Source organism: Protopterus annectens, chromosome 13.part0, assembly GCF_019279795.1.
Source record: "Protopterus annectens isolate FY-2018-M chromosome 13.part0, PAN1.0, whole genome shotgun sequence".
In the NCBI taxonomy this organism is placed as follows: domain Eukaryota; kingdom Metazoa; phylum Chordata; order Ceratodontiformes; family Protopteridae; genus Protopterus; species Protopterus annectens.
The window spans coordinates 713882648-713903246 of record NC_056747.1 but is presented as its reverse complement, the minus strand read 5'-3'; the positions used below and the strand labels follow the sequence as shown (position 1 = coordinate 713903246).

Below are 20599 nucleotides of genomic sequence, written 5' to 3'. Positions count from 1 at the left end.
AGAGCTGTTGGACACGCTCCACTTACAGAAATACCAATCCCTCAGAGAGACACGCTCCAGGGATCTAAACCTCATCGTCACAATGAACAAAACATGCTGGAGGGTTAGGTTCCTGACCCAGAGACTCCCCAGACTCTGGAATAGACTGCCCATTCATGTCAAGCAGAGCGCCTCTTTGGCCCTCTTCAAAAGGAACCTTGATGATTGGATGGGAGATAGGATATTCACCCCGGGGATCACGTCAGTAGCCCTGCTAGACAGGGGTCCAGGGAAGTAAATACTGTGGGAAGAAATAGCCAGGGAATTGTTATGGCTAGGCTTGTATAGGCCCTATGGCCGATAGCCTAGTACCAACCTATGAACCAATCTCCTATTACAAAGAGTCAGGGGAGGAGATTCTGAGGTCTGGAAAGCTGCCATTATATGTTTGTGCAGACACAGAACCTGTATACCTCTGGCACAGTGTGAAATTTGAACATCTGCTGTTATAGGTAGGTAGGACTTAAGCAACTGTACTTCGTTGTGCCATTCTGCTGCCAGGGCTTGGCCAAATAAGTGCCCCAGGAAGGGAGATTCTAAGAGCCCTAGGGTATATGGCAGCCACAGTTCCAGTGGTGACTTATGCCAGATTGCACATGAGGAAGATTCAGTGGTATCTGAAGTCCCTTTGGTCTCAACACTGGCATCCTCTTGACTTCTAATTTCCTCTTTTGCCTTTTCTAAAGCAGGAATTGTAACGGTAGATCTAACAAGAGAAACTCAACAGAGGAGTTCCCCTCTTACCAGCCATTCTCATTTAGGACCTCCACACAGCCTCATCTAACCAGACTTGAGGTGCATGGACAGGCTGCACAACAGTTCAGGGGCACTGGTCCCCGAGGTTACTCTAGGAGCATATCATTGTAAAGGAGATGAAAGCCTTCCTCCAAGCCCAACAGGTTCAGTCACACCGGTGGATCCCATGCTTCCTGAAGCTATTCACAAATAACACCTTCATCATATGGTATATCAGCAAACAGGGGACTACCAAGTCTTAGCTGCGCAAGCCAGCTCTTAATGGCACAGGAAATAGCCATACAAAGAAACTTGTCCCTGCAGACAATTTACATACCTTCAGAGGGGAGGGCCATGTCCTTGAGACTTTCTCAGCAGATCTAGAGAAGACCCTCACAAATGGATATCAAACAGTGAGGTCTTTCTGGACATAGTTCTCAAAAAGTGTATGCCTCAAGTAGTTCTTTTTGACTGGAATCAGAACAGACAATACACACTGTTCTGCTGCATGACCCCTTCTTCACAGGCCTCTGTGATGGGCACCATGTCTTTTAAATGGGGCGGAGAAGTTTGTCAAAATGGTAATCCCTCCTTTATGCCCATAGGGGTAAATAAGTTATCTCTGAACCAAGCTATCCATTTTCCAACTTTTTTTCCTGAGCCACAAAACAGAAGTGAGAGGATCATTCATTGACAGCTAAGATTTTACCTGGAAAAAATTAAACCATATAGAAAGTTTGACCAGCTCTTTGTTTCCTTCTAGGAGGATAAGTTGGGAAGCCCTGTTTCCAAACAGACGATTTCCAAGTTCATCTCCCTCTGATGTTCATCGTGTTACACTGCTGCAGTCATTACACTTGGGTTATCCTGCCGTCAGGCGGTTCCCCAGACGGCCTGAGTTCTAAAGTCTTCGTCCGGCGTCAGTTGCTGTTGCCTCCTCCCTGACATCAGTGCGACAGGGGTATATGAGATGCAGCCGATGCCATTTTCTTCAGTCTTTTTTGCTGCGCAGTGCCCGAAGCAGAAGCAGTTCGCAAGTGCCAGTCGGCTGACTCCTGAGATTTTCATTCCGAATCCAGAACCGAAGTCTTCTAAAAAAGCTAAGTACCCCGTTGGGGAAACTTTTTCTTGCCTCAGACCGATGTCAGTAAAAGTTAATAATTGTATTTCTTGTGGGAAGCAAATACCTCATAAGGACTTCCACTCCTGTTGTGTTCTATGCCTAGGCCCTGACCACGATGTCACTGGTTGTCGGTTTTGTGCTAGATTTAACAAGCGCATTATTAAACGTTGGTTTGATTTTGCCCGACATTATTTTGGGAGAAAATTCAATTACACCATGTCGTCGGAACTTCCGACAACCAGAATGCATAAAAAGCGCAAGGACAGGTATCCGAGGCCCAAAACTGACGATGAAGCCTCTTCTAGGCCGGTCGCCAGTTCTCCGGTTTTCAGCGAGGTGCCTACGCAGCCCCTGATGACCGCTTCCACAGACCGCCTCCGACTCCCACGTGGAGCTGGCTGGGCCTTCGGACGCACTAAGGACTTTCCGATCCTAACCCTACAGAGGGAACCGAAGTAGCTGAGCAATCCACAGCTACAGAGGGTGTTTTCAGAACCTACCCAGTTAACTATTAAAACCCTGTGCTAAGTCTAAGCCCTCCTTAAAAGCAAAGAAACAGACACAACTCTCTCCAGGACAGGCTTCCATGCCTAAGAAACAAATGCTAAAAGACCGAATCACCCTGATCATTGGGTCCCATCCCCCTCTTGATAAAAGGCCCAGACAGGATGCAGACTATGAATCATCCGACTAGGTGTCCATTTCCTCAGACTCCTCCTCAGACCTAGGTTATTCTTTACCCCTTATGAGGATTCTGAGGCTGAGGAATCAATTCCATCAGCTTCTCCACCTGAGGACTACTCCTTTGGGGAAACCTTACATACCGTGAGGGAACATTTCCATTGGGAAGGCCAGGATTAATCAGAATTCAAGAAAAGGCTCAGAGACTTCCTTTTATTGCCTCAACACAGACCCCTTGCTATCCCGCCAGTTTTAGATATTGTGGATGATGTGTACACTGAATCCAGTTTAAACCCTGACTCCTTACCCCCAGCCCCAGTTAAACCTGATAGATATTACAGAGTCCCTGACTCTCACAAATTTCTGTACAAAAGCCCTGTTGCTGACCCTGAAACTATCTCTCAGGGACCCAAAGGGATTAAGGCCTCATCAGCAAAAAACCCAGTTCCCTCTGACAGGGATTCCAGAGCATTAGACAGATGGGGAAAGAAGGTATATACGTCTGCAACTTTAGCAATGAGAGCCTTGAATTGCCAGTTTCACATGCTAAAATATCAGCAATTTTTGATGTCTCAGTTGAAACAAAAGATGATTCCAGATTCAGATCCTCCTAATTTTAAAGAAATGCAGGATTTATTGCATGCAACTGAACAAGTGGGTTTGATTCCTTAGAGGCCTCCTGTAGAGTAGCAGTTACAGCCTCTGTCATTAGAAGGCATGCTTGGTTAAAAAAACATACATTACCAGATCATGTTAAGGTCAAATTATTGGATGCACCTTTGCAGCGGGATGTGCTGTTTGGCGTTAAGGCAGAGGAGGTTTTAAAGAAGATGGAGGATAAGGCAAAATCTATGCAAACGGTGAAAGATTTCTTACAGGTTCAGCCTCCTCGTTTTAGCAGAAATTGGCCAACAAAGAATTGGTCCTTTCCAGTCACAGACGGACCTCAAAGTGGCAGATACAGACGTCCAAGAGGTAGAGGTCAAGCACAAGGCCCTTACAGGCCTCGACAGTGGGGTACACCAGGCCAGAAAGAAGGGGAAGACAGGCCTCAACCTTATAAAAAGCAGCCTCAATGACTTTCCACTGCAACTGCCAAACAGCTCTCTTTTGGCAGCCCCCTTAGGAGGAAAACTGCCACTTTTCTATCACAATTGGCATTGCATCACCAAAGACAAATGGGTTCTCAACATTGTATCTCAAGGTTACAGGTTCCACTTTCACACTCTGCCAAGGTTAAAAGGAATGCCAAATCTGCCACCAAATCAATGGGCAGAGGCTCAAAAACAAATTACAGCACTCATGGATATGAGAGCTATTCAAAAGGTGCCACCACAGGAGCAAGGACAAGGATTTTACTCAAGACTCTTTCTGGTTCCCAGAAAGGACAAAGCCTGGAGACCCATTCTGGACCTTTCTTCTCTAAACACTTACCTGGATGTTCTGAAATTCAAAATGATGACACTACAGCAGCTTCTTCCCATGCTGGGCAAGAAAGCTTGGCTCGTGACTTTGGACCTCAAAGAGGCATACCTGCATGTCCCTATCAGACAAAACTGCAGAAGATACCTCAGATTTCTAGCTGGCTCAATGCGCTGTCAATTCTCTGCACTGCCCTTTGGCTTATCTACTGCGCCCAGGGTCTTCACAAAGTGCCTGGCACCAGTAATTGCATTTTGCAGGCAAAAAGGAATTCAAATTTATCCATACCTGGACGACTGCCTGATTCAAGCAGAGAGCAAGGACATTCTACTAAAGCATCTGGCGTATGTAAAAAAGTTCTTAAGTTGCCTGGGGTACACAGTAAATGAAAAGAAATCAAAACTAGTGCCCTCACAACAGATAATATTCCTGGGTGCTAGCTTGAACACAATGGTCCAGATGGCTTATCTCACTCCAGACAAGCAAGGACAACTGACTCAGTATTTTCATTTAATGGCAACAAAGACCCAACTCCCTGCAAGAAAAATTCTGCAGGCCTTGGGCTACATGGCATCTTGCATACTACTAATTCCATATGCCAGACTGCATATGATGAAACTTCAGTGGTACCTAAAGAGTGTATGGTCTCAACACTGTCAAAGTTTGGAAACAGTTATACCACTAATTCCTTGCCTTCAACAGGAGTTTCGATGGTGGGCTCAAGCTTGTCACCTCAACAAGGGACAGCCTTTCACTCAACCCACAGCCAGGCAAACACTGACAACAGATGCATCGGATTACGCCTGGGGAGCACACATGGCAGGAAAATGTATCCAGGGTGAGTGGCCCACAGAGCAAAGACATCTCCACATCAATCAAAAAGAGATGCTAGCTGTACAAAATGCAATTATAACTTTCAAGGACCTGCTGCATCCAGGACAATTACTACTAAAGACAGACAACACCACAGTTATGTGGTACATAAACAAGCAAGGGGGCACACACTCCTACCCCCTCTGCAGACAAGCCATGACCTTGTGGAACACAGCTTTAAACTACCAAGTTCATCTGCAAGCACAATTCCTGCCAGGAGAGAAAAATACACTGGCAGATGACCTAAGCAGAAACATCATGGACCCCCACAAATGGAAATTGGACCCACAAATATTCAGAATGATAACACAAAAATGGCAGAGCCCGGACATAGATCTATTTGCATCCCCAATGAACTGCCAATTACAGAAATTCTGCAAAAGGAGCTACCATCCACAAGCATGGAAAGTGGATGCCCTCTCATTCAGCTGGAAAAACTACAAGTATACGCTTTCCCTCCTTTACCTCTCCTTCCAAAGGCACTCATAAAAGCCAGGCAGGAAGAGCCAAAGATGATCCTGATTGCACCAGACTGGCCACACCAGCCCTGGTACCCAATCTTAAAGAACTTAGCACAAGAACCACCCTGGATTTTGCCTCAAATCCCACAGCTGTTGACACAGCACAACAATCAGATACTTCACAGCCAGCTAAAGACCTTAAATCTAGCTGCATGGAAAATTCCTTAGTCAGGCAATCAATGCCTCTCTCCAAAGCTGTTATGGATGTCATTCTGGATGCCAGAAGGCCTAGCACCAGGAAAGCCTACTCGGAAAAATGGAAGAGATTCTGTGCCTGGAACCAAGCACACAGCCTTGACCCTCTTGTCCCAAACATTCCTCAGATACTTCAATACTTAACTGAGATGCTGGACAAGGGCCTCTCCTTTTCATCCATCAAGATCCACGCCTCAACTATTTCTGCTCACTACAACACGGATCCACCAATTTTTTCTAATCCTTTGCTCCAACAGTACCTCAGAGGGGCTAAAAACATAAGACCGCCCCATAGAGCACCTGCACCAACTTGGGATCTCAACTTTGTTTTGGAAAAATTAACTTTACCTCCTTTTCAGCCAGCTAAAACAGCAGAATTAAAATGCATCTCTTGGAAAACTGCTCTGCTACTGGCAATAACATCAGCACGAAGAGTTTCAGAATTACAGGCACTAATGGCAGTGGAACCTTTCCTCATCTTCCACCAGGACAGGGTGTCTTTAAGAACTAACCCTACGTTTATGCCAAAGGTGGTATGAAGTGTGGCTCTATACCAAACTATTCACTTGCCAACTTTTTATCCAAAACCACAGAACAAAGGGGAAAGACTACTACATTCTTTGGACATTCACAGGCAGTTACGCTTCTATTTGGACAAAACCAAAGCTTTCAGAAAATTTGAGCAATTATTGGTAGCACACACTGCAGGAGCACAGGGAAAAGCCATTTCAAAGCAGACTATTTCAAAATGGATAGGACACTGTATACGTTTCTGCTATGCCCACCATGGGAAACCTGTACCTAGCAGCATTAGATCTCACTCCACCAGGGCAACAGCCACTTCAACTGCCTACCTCAGAGGAGTACCTACCAAGGATATTTTGGAAGCAGCAACATGGAGTTCTGTGCATACCTTCACCAAGCATTAGCATTTGCCTTTATACTCCAAATCCAGAGCTGGCTTCACCACTGCTGTACTGCAGGGCCTTATAGCCACCCCTAATGCCTTATAGATCCAGCCTCCCTACCTCATCTTTGGGATTTTACCCAAGTGTAATGACTGCAGCAGTGTAACACAATGAACATAGTACAGTTTTGTACCTACCATAAATGTAGATGTTCGAGTGTAAACACTGCTGCAGTCCAGGTTACCCTCCCTCCTTCCCCTCTTACTTTCTGGTACTTACCTAGGTCATCTACCCTTTATTACCTATGGTGAGTATTTGCTGGTAACTAAAAATGGTTGTTTGCTTTTCCTTTGTATATTTTACTAGCAATTTGAATTGCCTACCTATTTGGGGGTACCTACATCTGGGGCAAGAAAAACTGAAGAAAATGGTGTCGGCAGGATCTTATATACCCCTGTCGCACTGACGTCAGGGAGGAGGCAACAGCAACCGATGCCGGACCAAGACTTTGGAACTCAGGCCGACTGGGGAACCGCCTGATGGCAGGATAACCCAAGTGTAATAACTGCAGCAGTGTACACTCGACCATCTACATTTATGGTAGGTACAAAACTGTACTTTATACCTTCAATGGTAAGACCCTGCCAACTAGAGTGAAAGCTTACTCTGATAGAGCAGTCCCTTCTGGTGCCTTCTTCAAAGATGTTAGTTCCAGCTCCATTCCTGAGCCTGCCACCTGAACCTCAGTACAGTACATACTCTCATTAAGCATTACAGAGCTGATGAATTGTCCAGATATAGGACCTCTTTTGCTAGATGTGCCCTCTTAGAACTGGTAGTACAGCAGTCTTTTCTCCAGTCCTACCACTCTTCATAACTGTTAGCATTGGGCATCACCTTCAAGTATTGGAATATTGCAGCAGTGGCCTATGGAAGGACATAGTACAGTGAACTTACCATAATAGAAGATGTCCTGCTGATCACTGTTGCAGTATTGCACCTTTCTCCATCTTGCAGTTAAATGTGATATGTGGACCGATGTAGGCAGTTGTCGTCCCACATGTAGGCAGTTGTCGTCCCACACTCTTACTTGAACATATTTTTTCTTTCTTAGTATACTCGGGCCTTCTCCTGGGGCTAGATAGTCTGATGATCTTGCACCCATATGTTTGCTTATGTACCTCTACACCTATCTGCTGAGGTCATATGCTGGAAACATGGTGCATCAAGATGCTTGTTTTTGCCTTTGGCACCCCATCCAGAAGTCAGATTGGCCCTCAACAGGATAACCCACAAGTACTGAAGCACTACAACAGTGATCAGTAGAACATCTATTACGGTAAGGTCTTACATAGTTGTAGTTTGTTTTAAATGTAGATGTTTTCTCCACTTTGCAGGCATTATTCATGGATGCATTTATTTTTTTCTTTCTTTATTGTTACTGTGCAATTTAACATAGTGCACTGAAATTGCTTTTCTTAGTCTTTAATGGACAAGATCATGAGTATTAATCTTCAAGCTGCAATACTTGTCTGTCTATTGTATTATGGCATCATGCTCCATACATCCTCTGAAGTGTGTGAGCACACTTGCACACATTTTCTGTACACTACAGTAGTACTTAAGCATGTAGAGGTGCTGTTTTTTACAGAGTTAGGGAAACCTGCCTTATGCTTAACCACTTCATCCCTTATCACCCAGTTTCTGAGCTTTCTGACATGCTGAAGAACCTAGATTTATGACTCAGCACACAACAGTTGGCTTCTGTTGTCTCAGTTTGGAGCTTCTCAGAACTCTACCATTGTCTTTAAAGACTTACCACTTCCGAATTCTCTGTCCAGTTATGCATCTTATATTTGAAATGTAGTGTATATACAGTGTCTTCCTTGTATAATCATGTTACATGTTTCCTTTTTCTTCCAGATCTGCAGCACCTGAGGACCCACAGTCTCCATCAACGGATGACCCTGTCTCTTGACCACCTGTGGTGGCGGGTAGGTGAAGGGTCTCATATCCAGCAGGCTCCACACCCCCCAAACATGCATGTGTGGGGCAACGCACTGCTGCTTGATTGTTTCACTTTGCAGGTGAGAAAATACTCTTGACTTTTGGGTCTGATTTTTAGTGGGTGCTTCACAAATTTTGAGAACTGGAGAAGTAGCAAGTCAGCTAAAGCATGAATATTATAAGTAAGAAGTGAAAAGTTGAAGTATAGTGCCTTAATCTGTCAGTAACAGCATTACAGGGTGACTGATACAAGAAAACGGACAGAGAGAGATAGGGTGAACATTTAGGCTGTATAGCAGGAGAAGATTGAAGATGTAGAGGGGAAAATAAAATGAGCTAGAAGAGAATTCAACTGAGCCAAAACAGTTTTGATGGGCAGAAGTAAACCTTTTTCTATGTGAAGAAAAATCTAAGATAATGTGATTAAACAAGCAGAGAGGTACAGATGGTTTCTACAAAACTGAATCAGGAGGGCATTTGTTTTTATTTGAAAATGTTTGGAGAGTTGTCTATTACTGTGAAATGCTTTTTGTTCATTTGAGTACAGAGTTGCCTATTTGGCTGGCTTAATTGCTTCTTGACACAGCAGTATTCCCTCTCTCTGTGTCTTTGTGTCTCCTTTTTTTTTAAAGAGAGTCTCTGTAACTGTAAATCATACTGGTCGTGTTACAGCCCATCTTTTTATCTTTTTTGACCTAAAACTCTAAAAACGTTGGTTTCCATAGCAGTAGAAGCCGTTGCAGTCTTGTGTTGTAGTGTATTGATATTGGTGTATTTGTGGATGTTCATGTTTCACTGCTGCACTTATCACATTTGAGTTATCCCTGTCAGGGTAGCCCTCGGCCAGCCTGAATACCAGAGGCTTAGCATTTCTGCATCGGTTGCTGTCGCTTCAGGACTGACGTCAGGTCGTTAGTAGTATAAAGTAAGACAGCCGATGCCATTACATCAGTCTTTCTTGCCGTGGAGCCCGAAGCAGAAGCAGTTCGCATGAGTGCCACTCGGCCACTACCTGTGTTTCGTCTACCAAATTGAAGTTGAAATCTTCCAAAGCTAAGTACCCCATTGGGGATCCTTTTTTTTTTTTTTGCACTAACCGATGTCAGAAAAAGTTGATAACTGTCTTGCCTGTGGAAAGTAAATACCACACCAAGACTTCCATTCTTACTGCGTCACTTGTGTGTAGGCCCAGACCACGACGTCCCCCGTTGTCGCTTCTGTGCTTTGTTCAACTCCAGAACTATCTGTCATTGGGCCCTTATTGTAGCCAGATATTTTCGCTTACAGTCCTCGAATTCTGATTTAGCTTTGGTAACCCATCCGACAGCAGATCTTCCAAAAAAAACGTAAAGATAAAGACAGAGACAGACAGCACAGGTCCAAACCTACCAATAGCGCATCCGTTAAGATAGTTGTCAGATGTTCTTTGTGTTTCACTGTTGCAGTCATTACATTTGGGTTATCTGCTTGCAGGTAGCCCTCAGCTGGCCTGAATATCAAAGTCTTGGGTCCTGCATCTAATGCTGCCTCTTCTTCCATGACATCAGGTTGTCAGGGGTATAAAAAATGCAGCCGACGCCATTACATCAGTCTTTCTTGCTGCTTGGTACCCGAAGCAGAAGCAGTTCACAAGTGCCGGTCGGCCGACTCATGAAATTTTCGTTTTCGAGTTTCAGAACTGAAGTCTTCATAAAAGCTAAGTACCCCATTGGGGATCCTTTTTCTTACTCTTAACCAATGTCACTAAAAGTTAACGATTGTATTACCTGTGGAAAGCAAATACCTCATAAAGATTTTCATTCATATTGCATTCCTTGCTTAGGCCCAGACCATGACGTCCCTCGCTGTCGGTTTTGTGTCTTATTTAACCCCTGGACTATTCGTTGTCCGTCTCTTTTTGCAGCAAATTATTTTGGTACTTGGTTAAACTATCCAGAAATGGCTTCAGTAAGCCATCCGACTACCAACATTCTGAAAAAAACGTAAAGATAAAGACAGAGACAGACCGCATAGCTCGAAAGCTGCCGACGACACTTCTGTTAAGCTAGTCACCAGTTCGTCAGTACTCAGTGAGGTGCTTTCACAGCCCCTGATACCCATTACTTCAGATTGGCAGGCCTCTTCTGAGACGCATTCAGAGTCCGGTATGACGCAAAATGCTTCTTCGACTATGGAACCTGTGAATGTCTCTACCTGGGATGGGTCTGGAGCCACTGTGCAGGCACCGGCTTCTGAGGGTGTATTCAGGCCTCATCATCATCATCATCTTCTTTCGGCTGTTCCTGTTAGGGGTCGCCACAGTGGATCATCTGTTTCCATTTCTTCCTGTCCTCTGCATCATGCTCTTTCACACCAACCACCTGCATGTCCTCACTCACCACATCCATAAACCTTATCTTAGGCCTTCCTCTTTTCCTCTTACCTGGCAGCTCCATCCTTAGCATCCTTTTCCCAATATACCCAGCATCCCTCCTCAGCACATGTCCAAACCAATGCAATCTCGCCTCTCTTGCTTTGTCTCCAAACTGTCCAACCTGAGCTGACCCTCTAATATACTGATTCCTAATCATGTCCATCCTAGTCACACCCAGTGCAAATCTTAACATCTTTAACTCTGCCACATCCAGCTCTGACTCCTGCCTTTTCATCAGTGCTACCGTCTCCAACCCATATAACATAGCTAGTCTCACTACCCTCTTGTAGACCTTCCCTTTCACTCTTACTGGTACCCATCTGTCACAAATCACTCCTGACACTCTTCTCCACACATTCCACCCTGCCTGTACTCTCTTTTTCACCTCTCTTCCACACTCACCATTACTCTGAACTGTTGATCCCAAGTACTTAAACTCAATCACCTTTACCAGCTCTACTCCCTGCATTCTCACCATTCATCTACCCTCCCTCTCATTTACACACATATATTCTGTTTTAGCCCTGCTGACCTTCATTCCTGTCCTCTCTAAAGCATATATCCACCTCTCCAGGTTCTCCTCAACCTGGTCCCTACTCTCACTACATATCACAATGTCATCTGCAAACATCATAGTCCATGGGGCCTCCTGTCTAATCTCATCTGTCAACCTGTCCATCACCACTGCAAATAAGAAAGGGCTCAGAGCTGATCCTTGATGTAATCCCACCTTCACCTTAAACATATCTGTCACTCCCACCGCAGTCCTCACCAATGTCACACTACCCTTGTACATATCCTATACCACTCTTACATACTTCCCTGCCACTCCCGACTTCCTCATAGAATACCACAACTCCTCTCTAGGCACCCTGTCATATGCTTTCTCTAACTCCACAAAGACACAATGCAACTCCTTCTGACCTTCTCTGTATTTCTCCAGCAACACTCTCAGAGCAAATATTGCATCTGTAGTGCTCTTTCCTGGCATGAAACCATACTGCTGATCACTAATCATCACCTCCCTTCTTAGCCTAGCTTCTACTACTCTTTCCCATAACTTCAAGCTGTGACTGATCAGATGTCCTTCAAGAATGCAACTGCAGTCATAACATGTGGGTTGTCCTGCCTCAGGCAGCCCTCGGTCGGCCGGATTCCAAAGTCTGGGTCCGATGTCGGCTGATGTCGCATTTCTCTCCGACGTCAGAGCGGCTGGAGTACATAAGCATCAGCCAACGCCATTTTCTTCAGTGTTTCTTGCCGCGCGGTGCCCGAAGCAGAAGCAGTTCGCAAGTGCCGGTCGGTCAGCTCCTGTATTCTACGATACCAAAGTCATCAGAAAAGCTAAGTACCCCGTTGGGGACCTTTTCTTGCCTCAGCCGATGTCAGAAATTACTGAAAAAGTTAACAGTTGTCTTTCTTGTGGTAAACAAATACCTCATAAGGATTTCCACTCTTACTGCCTCCCTTGCCTGGGCCCAGACCACGATGTCTCGGCCTGTGTAGCCTGTGCTCGCTTCAACAAGCGCACTCTCAGGCACCGGGCGGAGTTCGCTGAAGATTTTTTTGGCGATAATTTTGCTTACACCATGCCGTCGGATCTTCCGACATCGCAAACTCCCAAAAAGCGAAAAGACCGGGACCGACATCCTCGGCCCGCGTCTACCACCGACTCCACGCCAAAACCTAGCGTGAGTGCTCCGGTTCCCGCTGAGACGGTCTCTCCACCGCTCCGAACCGAAGACACCGCATTACCGACGACTCCGAGTCCAGACGCCAGTTATAGATTTTCCTCTGGATACCGAAACCGAGGAAATGCCCGAGACCATTGCTGTAGACAAGGTCACTCCTGCACGTGGAGCTACCAGGCCCCCTATGGCCATGTCTGTTAAGGCCTACACTAGGGCTAAGGCAGCCAGCAAAACAAAGCATATTACTTCTAAATCCTTACCTCAGCCGACTCCAGAGACACAAATTATGTCCATGGCTGCTGATTTGATTTCCATGATTAGAGGTTCACAGGCCCATCCTGAGAGAGGATCCCAGCCTCCTCCTGATAAAAGGCCCCGGGTTGAACCCTCTGATCCTACTCCTTCAGATGAAGATTCTGAGGGCTCTGTCCACTCAGATAGCCAGGAAGAGCTCTTCCAGACCTATGAGGACTCGGATGCAGAAGATTCCATCCCCTCGGCCTCCCCTCCTGAGGATATTTCTTTTGGGGAAGTTCTGCACACCATGAGGGAACATTTCAAGTGGCAAGGTCAGGAATATTCTGATTCTAGGAAACGTCTTAGGACTTAAAAAGCCTCAGCACAGGCCCTTAGCTATTCCTCCCGTACTTGATGTTCTGGATGATTTGTATTCTGACTCTAGTGCTACCCCTGATTCTCTTCCTCCTGCTCCAGCCAAGCCAGACAGGTATTACAGGGTCCCAGAAACTCATTCCCATTTATTCAGGGCCCATTCTGCTGATTTGGAAACTATTTCACAGGGGCCTAAAGGAGTTTCAGCCTCCACCTCAAAAAATCCTTTGCCCTCCAACAGGGAAGCTAGGTCATTAGAGAGATGGGGCAAAAAGGTTTACACATCCACTACCTTATCTATGAGAGCTTTAAATTGCCTTTTTCATATGTTACAATATCAGGATTATTTGTTAGAAGATTTACAAAAAACATTAGCCTCTCCTGATCCTTTAGACAGGAAGTCTTTGCAGGAAGCTGTACATAACACTCAGCAAGTAAGCAATCACTTCCTGCAGTGTGGAAATGATGCACTGGAAGCTTCATGTAGGGCAGCTATGACAGGGGCAGTCATTCGTAGACATGCTTGGTTAAAAGATCAACCTCTACCAGATCATGTAAAAGCAAAACTTCTGGATGCACCTTTGGAAAAGAACAAGCTTTTTGGTGCAAATGCTAAGGATGTGTTAAAGACCATCGAAGAAAAAGCAAAATCAGTTCAGACTGTGAAAGATTTCCTCCAGGTTCAGCCCCCCAGATTCAGTAGGAATTGGCCTTCAAAAAACTGGTCCTTTCCTAATCCAGAAAAGTTTCAAAGGGGTAAGAACAGACGTGGCCGAGGAAGAGGCCAATACAGAGGCCCTTACAGGGGACGATAATGGCAGCCAGGAAACCAAAGAAGTGACACAGGGGTTTCACCTGCCCCACAACCACAATCTCAATGACTTTCCTCTACTACCGCCTACCAGGGAACAACTAGAAGCTCCCTTGGGCGGGAAATTATCTCTGTTTGCAGAAAACTGGCACAGACTGACAAAGGACAAATGGATTTTGGACATTATAGACCGAGGGTACAGGCTTCATTTTCATACCTTACCAAGAAAACAAGGCATGCCAAACCTACCACAAAATCAGAGGGCAGAGGCTATCAAGCAAATCACTCTGCTGACTCGAATGAAAGCAATAGACTGTTCCTTGTTCCAAGAAAAGAATCTCAATGGAGACCAATACTGGACTTGTCCGCATTAAACACATTTCTCATAGTACCAAAGTTCAAAATGCTGACTCTACAGCAACTCCTTCCCATGCTGGGCAAGGGGTCGTGGCTGATTACTCTGGACCTCAAGGAGGCATACCTGCATGTCCCTATCAGACACAGCTGCAGAAGATACCTCAGATTTCTTGCAGGGCCAGAGCATTATCAATTCTCAGCATTGCCATTTGGCTTATCTACTGCGCCCAGAGTATTTACAAAATGCCTGGCTTCAGTAATTGCTCATTGCAGGCTCCAGGGTATACAAATTTATCAGTACCTGGACGACTGCCTCATACAAGCGGACGACAAATTGATGTTGACAAAAAACCTGGATTATGTCATACGATTACTTCAAGCTCTGGGATACAGAGTCAACTTCCAAAAGTCAAGACTGCAGCCATCCCAGCAAATAATCTTCTTAGGAGCCAAATTAGACACAACCTCTCAGATGGCTTACCTGACAGAAGACAAGCAAGAGAAGTTAACTCATTACTTCAAAGGTTTAGCAAAACTCACCCAGATGACTGCAAGGAGATTCCTACAGGCCCTGGGTTACATGGCATCCTGCATTCTCCTGGTTCCATTAGCAAGACTACATATGAGAAAGCTTCAATGGTACCTAAAAAGCATTTGGTCTCAACACAGCAACAACTTGGAGACAATCATACCACTCATTCCATGCCTACAAAAGGAATTCCTATGGTGGGCCTCGTGAGCCAGGCAAACACAGGTATGTCATTCAAAAACCACAGATAACACAGACCATGACTACAGACACCTCAGACCTTGGATGGGGCACATGGAAGGCAGGTGTATACAAGGACAATGGTCTCCAAAGGAAACACATCTGCATATAAACCAAAAGGAAATTCTGGCAGTAATGCATGCCATCGAGGCCTTTCAACACCAACTCCAGCAAGGCCATTTAATGATACGGACAGACAACACCACCGTGATGTGGTACATAAACAAGCAGGGGGGCACCCACTCCTACCCCCTTTGCAGACTGACAATGCAGCTTTGGGAGAAATCACTGAGCCTAAACATCCAGTTACAATCCCAGTTTGTTCCAGGAAAAGACAATGTGTTGGCGGACAGCCTAAGCAGGAATTTCACAGATCCACACGAGTGGAGGTTACATCCGAAGGCCTTCAGACAACTCACTTCGACATTGGGCAAGCCAGAAGTGGACCTATTTGCCTCTCACCTCAACCATCTTCTACCAAAATTTTGCACAAGGACATACCATCCAAAAGCTTGGAAAATAGATGCCCTCTCATTCAACTGGAACTCCCTAGCAATCTATGCATTCCCACCTCTGCCACTGATGACCTCAGTATTACTAAAGATCAAAGCAGAGAAGCCCAAGGGAATTATAATAGCTCCGGACTGGCCAAGACAACACTGGTACCCACTACTACGGAGCATATGTCACACCAGGAGGTGGGCCCTCCCCCAGTGGCCTCTACTTTTAACTCAACACAATTTCGAAACACTGCATCCAAATCTTCAGACACTGCAGCTAACAGCCTGGGAGATCCCATAAATAACTTCAGCTTATCTCTCTCCAAGGAAGTTCAGCGGATACTAACAGAGGCTCGAAGACCATCCACTAGTAAGGTCTACTTAGCAAAGTGGAAAAGATTCAGCAATTGGAATACCAGCAAGGGACATGATGCATCATTGTTGAACATCCCACTCATCTTGGAATATTTGGCAGATATGTTAAAGAACGGCCTCTCATATTCTTCCATAAAGATACATGCATCTGCTATTTCAGCTAGATACAACACTGATCCTCCTGTTTTTCTCACCCCTTACTAAGGCAATTCCTCAGGGGAATCAAGAACATTAAGCCACCAAGAAAGGCCCCAGTGCCAGCCTGGGACCTCAATTTTGTCTTAGAAAACTGACTCTACCTCCATTTGAGCCAGCAGCTTCAGTTGACTTGCAATTTCTCTCATGGAAGACAGCTTTCCTGTTGGCAATTACTTCAGCAAGAAGGGTTTCGGAGCTACAGGCCCTAATGGCAATACCACCCTTTATTATTTTTCATAGAGACAGGGTTTCATTAAGGACCAACCCTACTTTTATGCCAAAGGTGGTATCTAGGGTTTCTTTAAATCAAGCCATTCATCTGCCTGCTTTCTTCCCCAATCCTTTGAATAAGGGGGAAAGACTGTTGCATACCTTGGACATTCACAGACAACTTCGATACTACCTGGACAGAACCAAGGCCAGTAGGAAGTCTGAACAACTTTTGTAGCTTACGCCTGCAGTCCAAGGAAAAGCAATTTCAAAACAGACTATTTCTAAATGGATTGGACATTGCATCAGATTCTGTTATTCCTTTCATGGAAAGACTGTTCCAGCTAATGTCAGACCACATTCCACCAGAGCTACAGCCACCTCCACAGCATTCTTAAGAGGGGTGCCTACCAAGGACATTCTAGAAGCTGCTACATGGAGCTCCGTGCATACATTCTCCAAACACTACAATCTCCCTCTATACTCCAGATCCAGAGCAGGCTTTGCTTCAGCAGTCCTGCAGGGTTTGATTGCCACACCATCTTTTTCCTAGAGCATTCCTCCTCCCCCAGCTAAGCTATGGTATTCTACCCACATGTTATGACTGCAGTTGCATTCTTGAAGGACATAGTACAGTTTTGTACCTACCATAAATGTAGATGTCCGATAGACATGCAACTGCAGTCGGATTTTCCTCCCTCCATACCCCTCTATGCCTAGGGTCCACTCCTATCCCTGTTACTCTTAGCTGGGGATATCTGTTATGGTGTATTTGTTTTATTGCTCATTTATTTGTTTGGAATCCTGTTTTTGTCTTCCAATTTGATTACAGCCTTCCTTGGAGGGCACCTGGCATCTGGGGCAAGAAACACTGAAGAAAATGGCGTCGGCTGATGCTTATGTACTCCAGCCGCTCTGATGTCGGAGAGAAATGCGACATCAGCCGACGTCGGACCCAGACTTTGGAATCCGGCCGACCGAGGGCTGCCTGAGGCAGGACAACCCACATGTTATGACTGCAGTTGCATGTCTATCGGACATCTACATTTATGGTAGGTACAAAACTGTACTTTTTTTCCCTCTGTAGTTACTGCAGCTCTGCACATCACCCTTATTCTTAAAGATAGGTAACAAAACACTTTTTCTCCACTCCTCAGGCATCCTCTGACTTTCCAAAATTTCATTAAACAATCTGGTTAAAAATTCCACTGCCATTTCTCCTAAGCACCTCCATGCTTCCACTGGTATGTCATCTGGGCCAACAGCCTTTCCATTCTTCATCCTCTTCATAGCTGTCCTTACTTCCTCTTTGCTAATCTGCTTCACTTCCTGATTCACTATCCCCGCATCATCCAACCTTCTCTCTCTCTCATTCACTTCATTCATCAGCCCTTCAAAGTACTCTTTCCATCTACTCAACACACTCTCCTCACTTGTGAGTACGTTTCCCTCACTGTCCTTTATCACCCTTACCTGCTGCAAATCTTTCCCAGCTCTGTCCGTCTGTCTAGCCAATCGGTACAGGTCCTTTTCTCCCTCTTTAGTGTCCAATCTCTCATACAACTCTCTATATGCCTTATCCTTAGCCTTCGCCACCTCTCTCTTTGCCATGCACCTCATCTACTTTTACTCATGTCTACTTTCTTCATCTCTTTGACAATCCCACTTCTTCGCCAGCCTCTTCCTCTGTATACTCTCCTGTACTTCCTCATTCCACCACCATGTCTCCTTGTCCTCCTTCCTCTGTCCAGATGTCACACCAAGCACCTTAATAGCAGTCTCCCGTACTAGCTCTGCTGTAGTTACCCAGCTATTCGGTAACTCTTCATTGCCTCCCAGAGCCTGTCTTAACTCTTCCCTGAACTCCACCTCACAATCACCCTTTTTTAACTTCCACCATTTAATCCTTGGCACTGCTTTCACACTTCTCCTGCACTTCTTGATCACCAACATCATCCTACAGGCCTACTGACTTGCATTTCAAACCAACGCCATCTTCTTCTTCAAGTTCTAAAAGTCAACCCATGCCTAGAAAACCGACATCCAAACCGCATGGTCAGGCCCATATGCCTAAAAAACAAATGATAAGAATGGGCAAAGACCTTATTACTTTAATTAGGGGAAGCCAGCCTTCTCCCTCTAAGAGACCCAGAATTGATTTTCCTTCTGATTCTTCCTATCAGGATTCTGAAATTTCTGTTTCATCTGATTACCAGGATTTGCCCTTATCCACCTATGAGGATTCTGATGCAGAGGATCCCATTCCCTCTGCTTCCCCTCTAGAAGATTTTTCTTTTGGTGAAACTTTGCACACTCTTAGGGAGCATTTCCATTGGGAAAGCCAGGATTACTCAGACTCCAAAAAGAGGCTTAGGGAATTCTTACTCCTCTGTCAACACAGGCCTTTTGCTATCCCTCCTGTCCTGGACATTGTAGATGATGTCTTCTTGGAATCTAGCCTGGCCCCAGACACTTTACCTCCAGCTCCCAGGAAACCTGACAGGTATTACTGAGTACCTGACTCTTACAAATTCCTCTTCAAGAATCCTACTGCGGACCCAGAGACCATTCCCAAGGACCTAAAGGCATTAAGGCTACAACTGGCAAAAACCTTCCCCCTTCTGATAGAGAATCCAGGGCCTTGGACAGATGGGGTAAGAAGGTAAACACTTCTACTACTTTGGCCATTAGGGCCTTAAACTGCCAGTTTCATATGTTAAAGTATCAGCAGCATATTATGGGACTGCTTAAACAGAAATTGATATTGATTTCTGACTGTGCTGAAAGTAAAGAATTACAGTATTTAATGCATTCTGCTGAACAAGTTGGTAAATATACTTTGCAATGTGGTTTTGACTCTTTAGAAGCATCTTGCAGGTCTGCTGTCATTGGGTCTGTACTTGGAAGGCATGCTTGGCTTAAGGAGCAAATTTTGCCAGATCATGTTAAAGCTAAATTACTGGATGCTCCCTTAAACCAAGACCGCCTGTTTGGCAACAAAGCAGAAGTAGTACTTAAAAAGATGGAGGAAAAAGCTAAATCAATGCAAACTGTTAAATATTTCCTGCAAGTACAGCCTCCTAGATTTAGCAGGCATTAGCCTTCTAAGAATTGGTCCTTTCCTGTCTCTTCCAGGCCTTCTCAGTCCAAAACCAGGAACAGCAGACCACCTAGCCTACAGTCTCAAGGTACTCACAAGCCTAAGCAGTGGTGGGCTCCCACTTCCAAAGCTGGAAGTAGTAAGACACCCCCCTATGGAAAAGTGTCACAATGACTTAACCTTCCAAATCCTGCTCAACTGCCTGCTCCCTTAGGGGGAAAGATTGTCCTGCATGCAAAGAAATGGGAACTCATTACCCAGGTCAAGTGAGCTTTAAATATAGCTTTCCAAGGATACAGATTCCACTTCCACACCTTACCAACCCCAAACGGTTAGCCAGACCTACCCCCAAATCAGTGGGCAGAGGCTCAGCAGCAGGTTTTCTCTCTTCTAAGTATCAAGGCTATTCAACCTGTCTCAGAAGAAGAAAGGGTACAAGGTTTTTACTCAAGACTTTTCCTTGTACCCAGAAAAGACAGCTCCTGGTGTCCTATCCTGGACCTCTGTATTCTAAACTCCTTTTTGGTAATCCCAAAATTCAGAATGCTAACACTTCAACAGCTGCTTCCTCTGCTAGTCAAAGATGCCTGGTTGGCAACCTTAGACTTAAAGGAAGCTTACCTGCACATTCCAATAAGGGAATCTTGCAGGAAATACCTACGCTTCAGAGCAGGCTCCATGCACTATGAGTTCTCTGCACTTCCCTTTGGCTTATCTACTGCGCCCAGGGTATTCACAAAGTGTCTAGTTCCAGTCATTGTATTTTACAGGCAAAGAAATATTCAAATATACCCATACCTGGACAATTGTCTAATTCAGGCAGACAGCCAGGACATGCTACTAAAACATCTGGCATTTGTAAAGAAACATCTAACCTCACTGGGGTACACCATAAATGAAAAGAAATCTCATCTAGTACCCTGCCAACAAATTGTATTCCTGCGAGAAAGCTTGAATGCACCTTCCCAGATGACTTACCTCACGCCAGAGAAACAAGTTTATTTGACAGCCTACTTCAAACTACTGGCCACAAAGACCCATGTATCTGCAAGGAAAATC

At 45.1% G+C, this 20599-nt stretch overlaps 1 protein-coding gene across 1 annotated transcript in view; it reads left to right on the top strand.

The window, feature by feature from the left end:
* KIAA0100 (KIAA0100 ortholog) overlaps nucleotides 1-20599 on the top strand; it is a 2229983-nt gene that overhangs the window by 878557 nt on the left and 1330827 nt on the right. The window contains exon 13 of the mRNA XM_044054400.1: nucleotides 8421-8584. Within this exon, the coding sequence (XP_043910335.1) occupies nucleotides 8421-8584 (164 nt within the window). The remainder of the gene's footprint in view (nucleotides 1-8420; nucleotides 8585-20599) is intronic.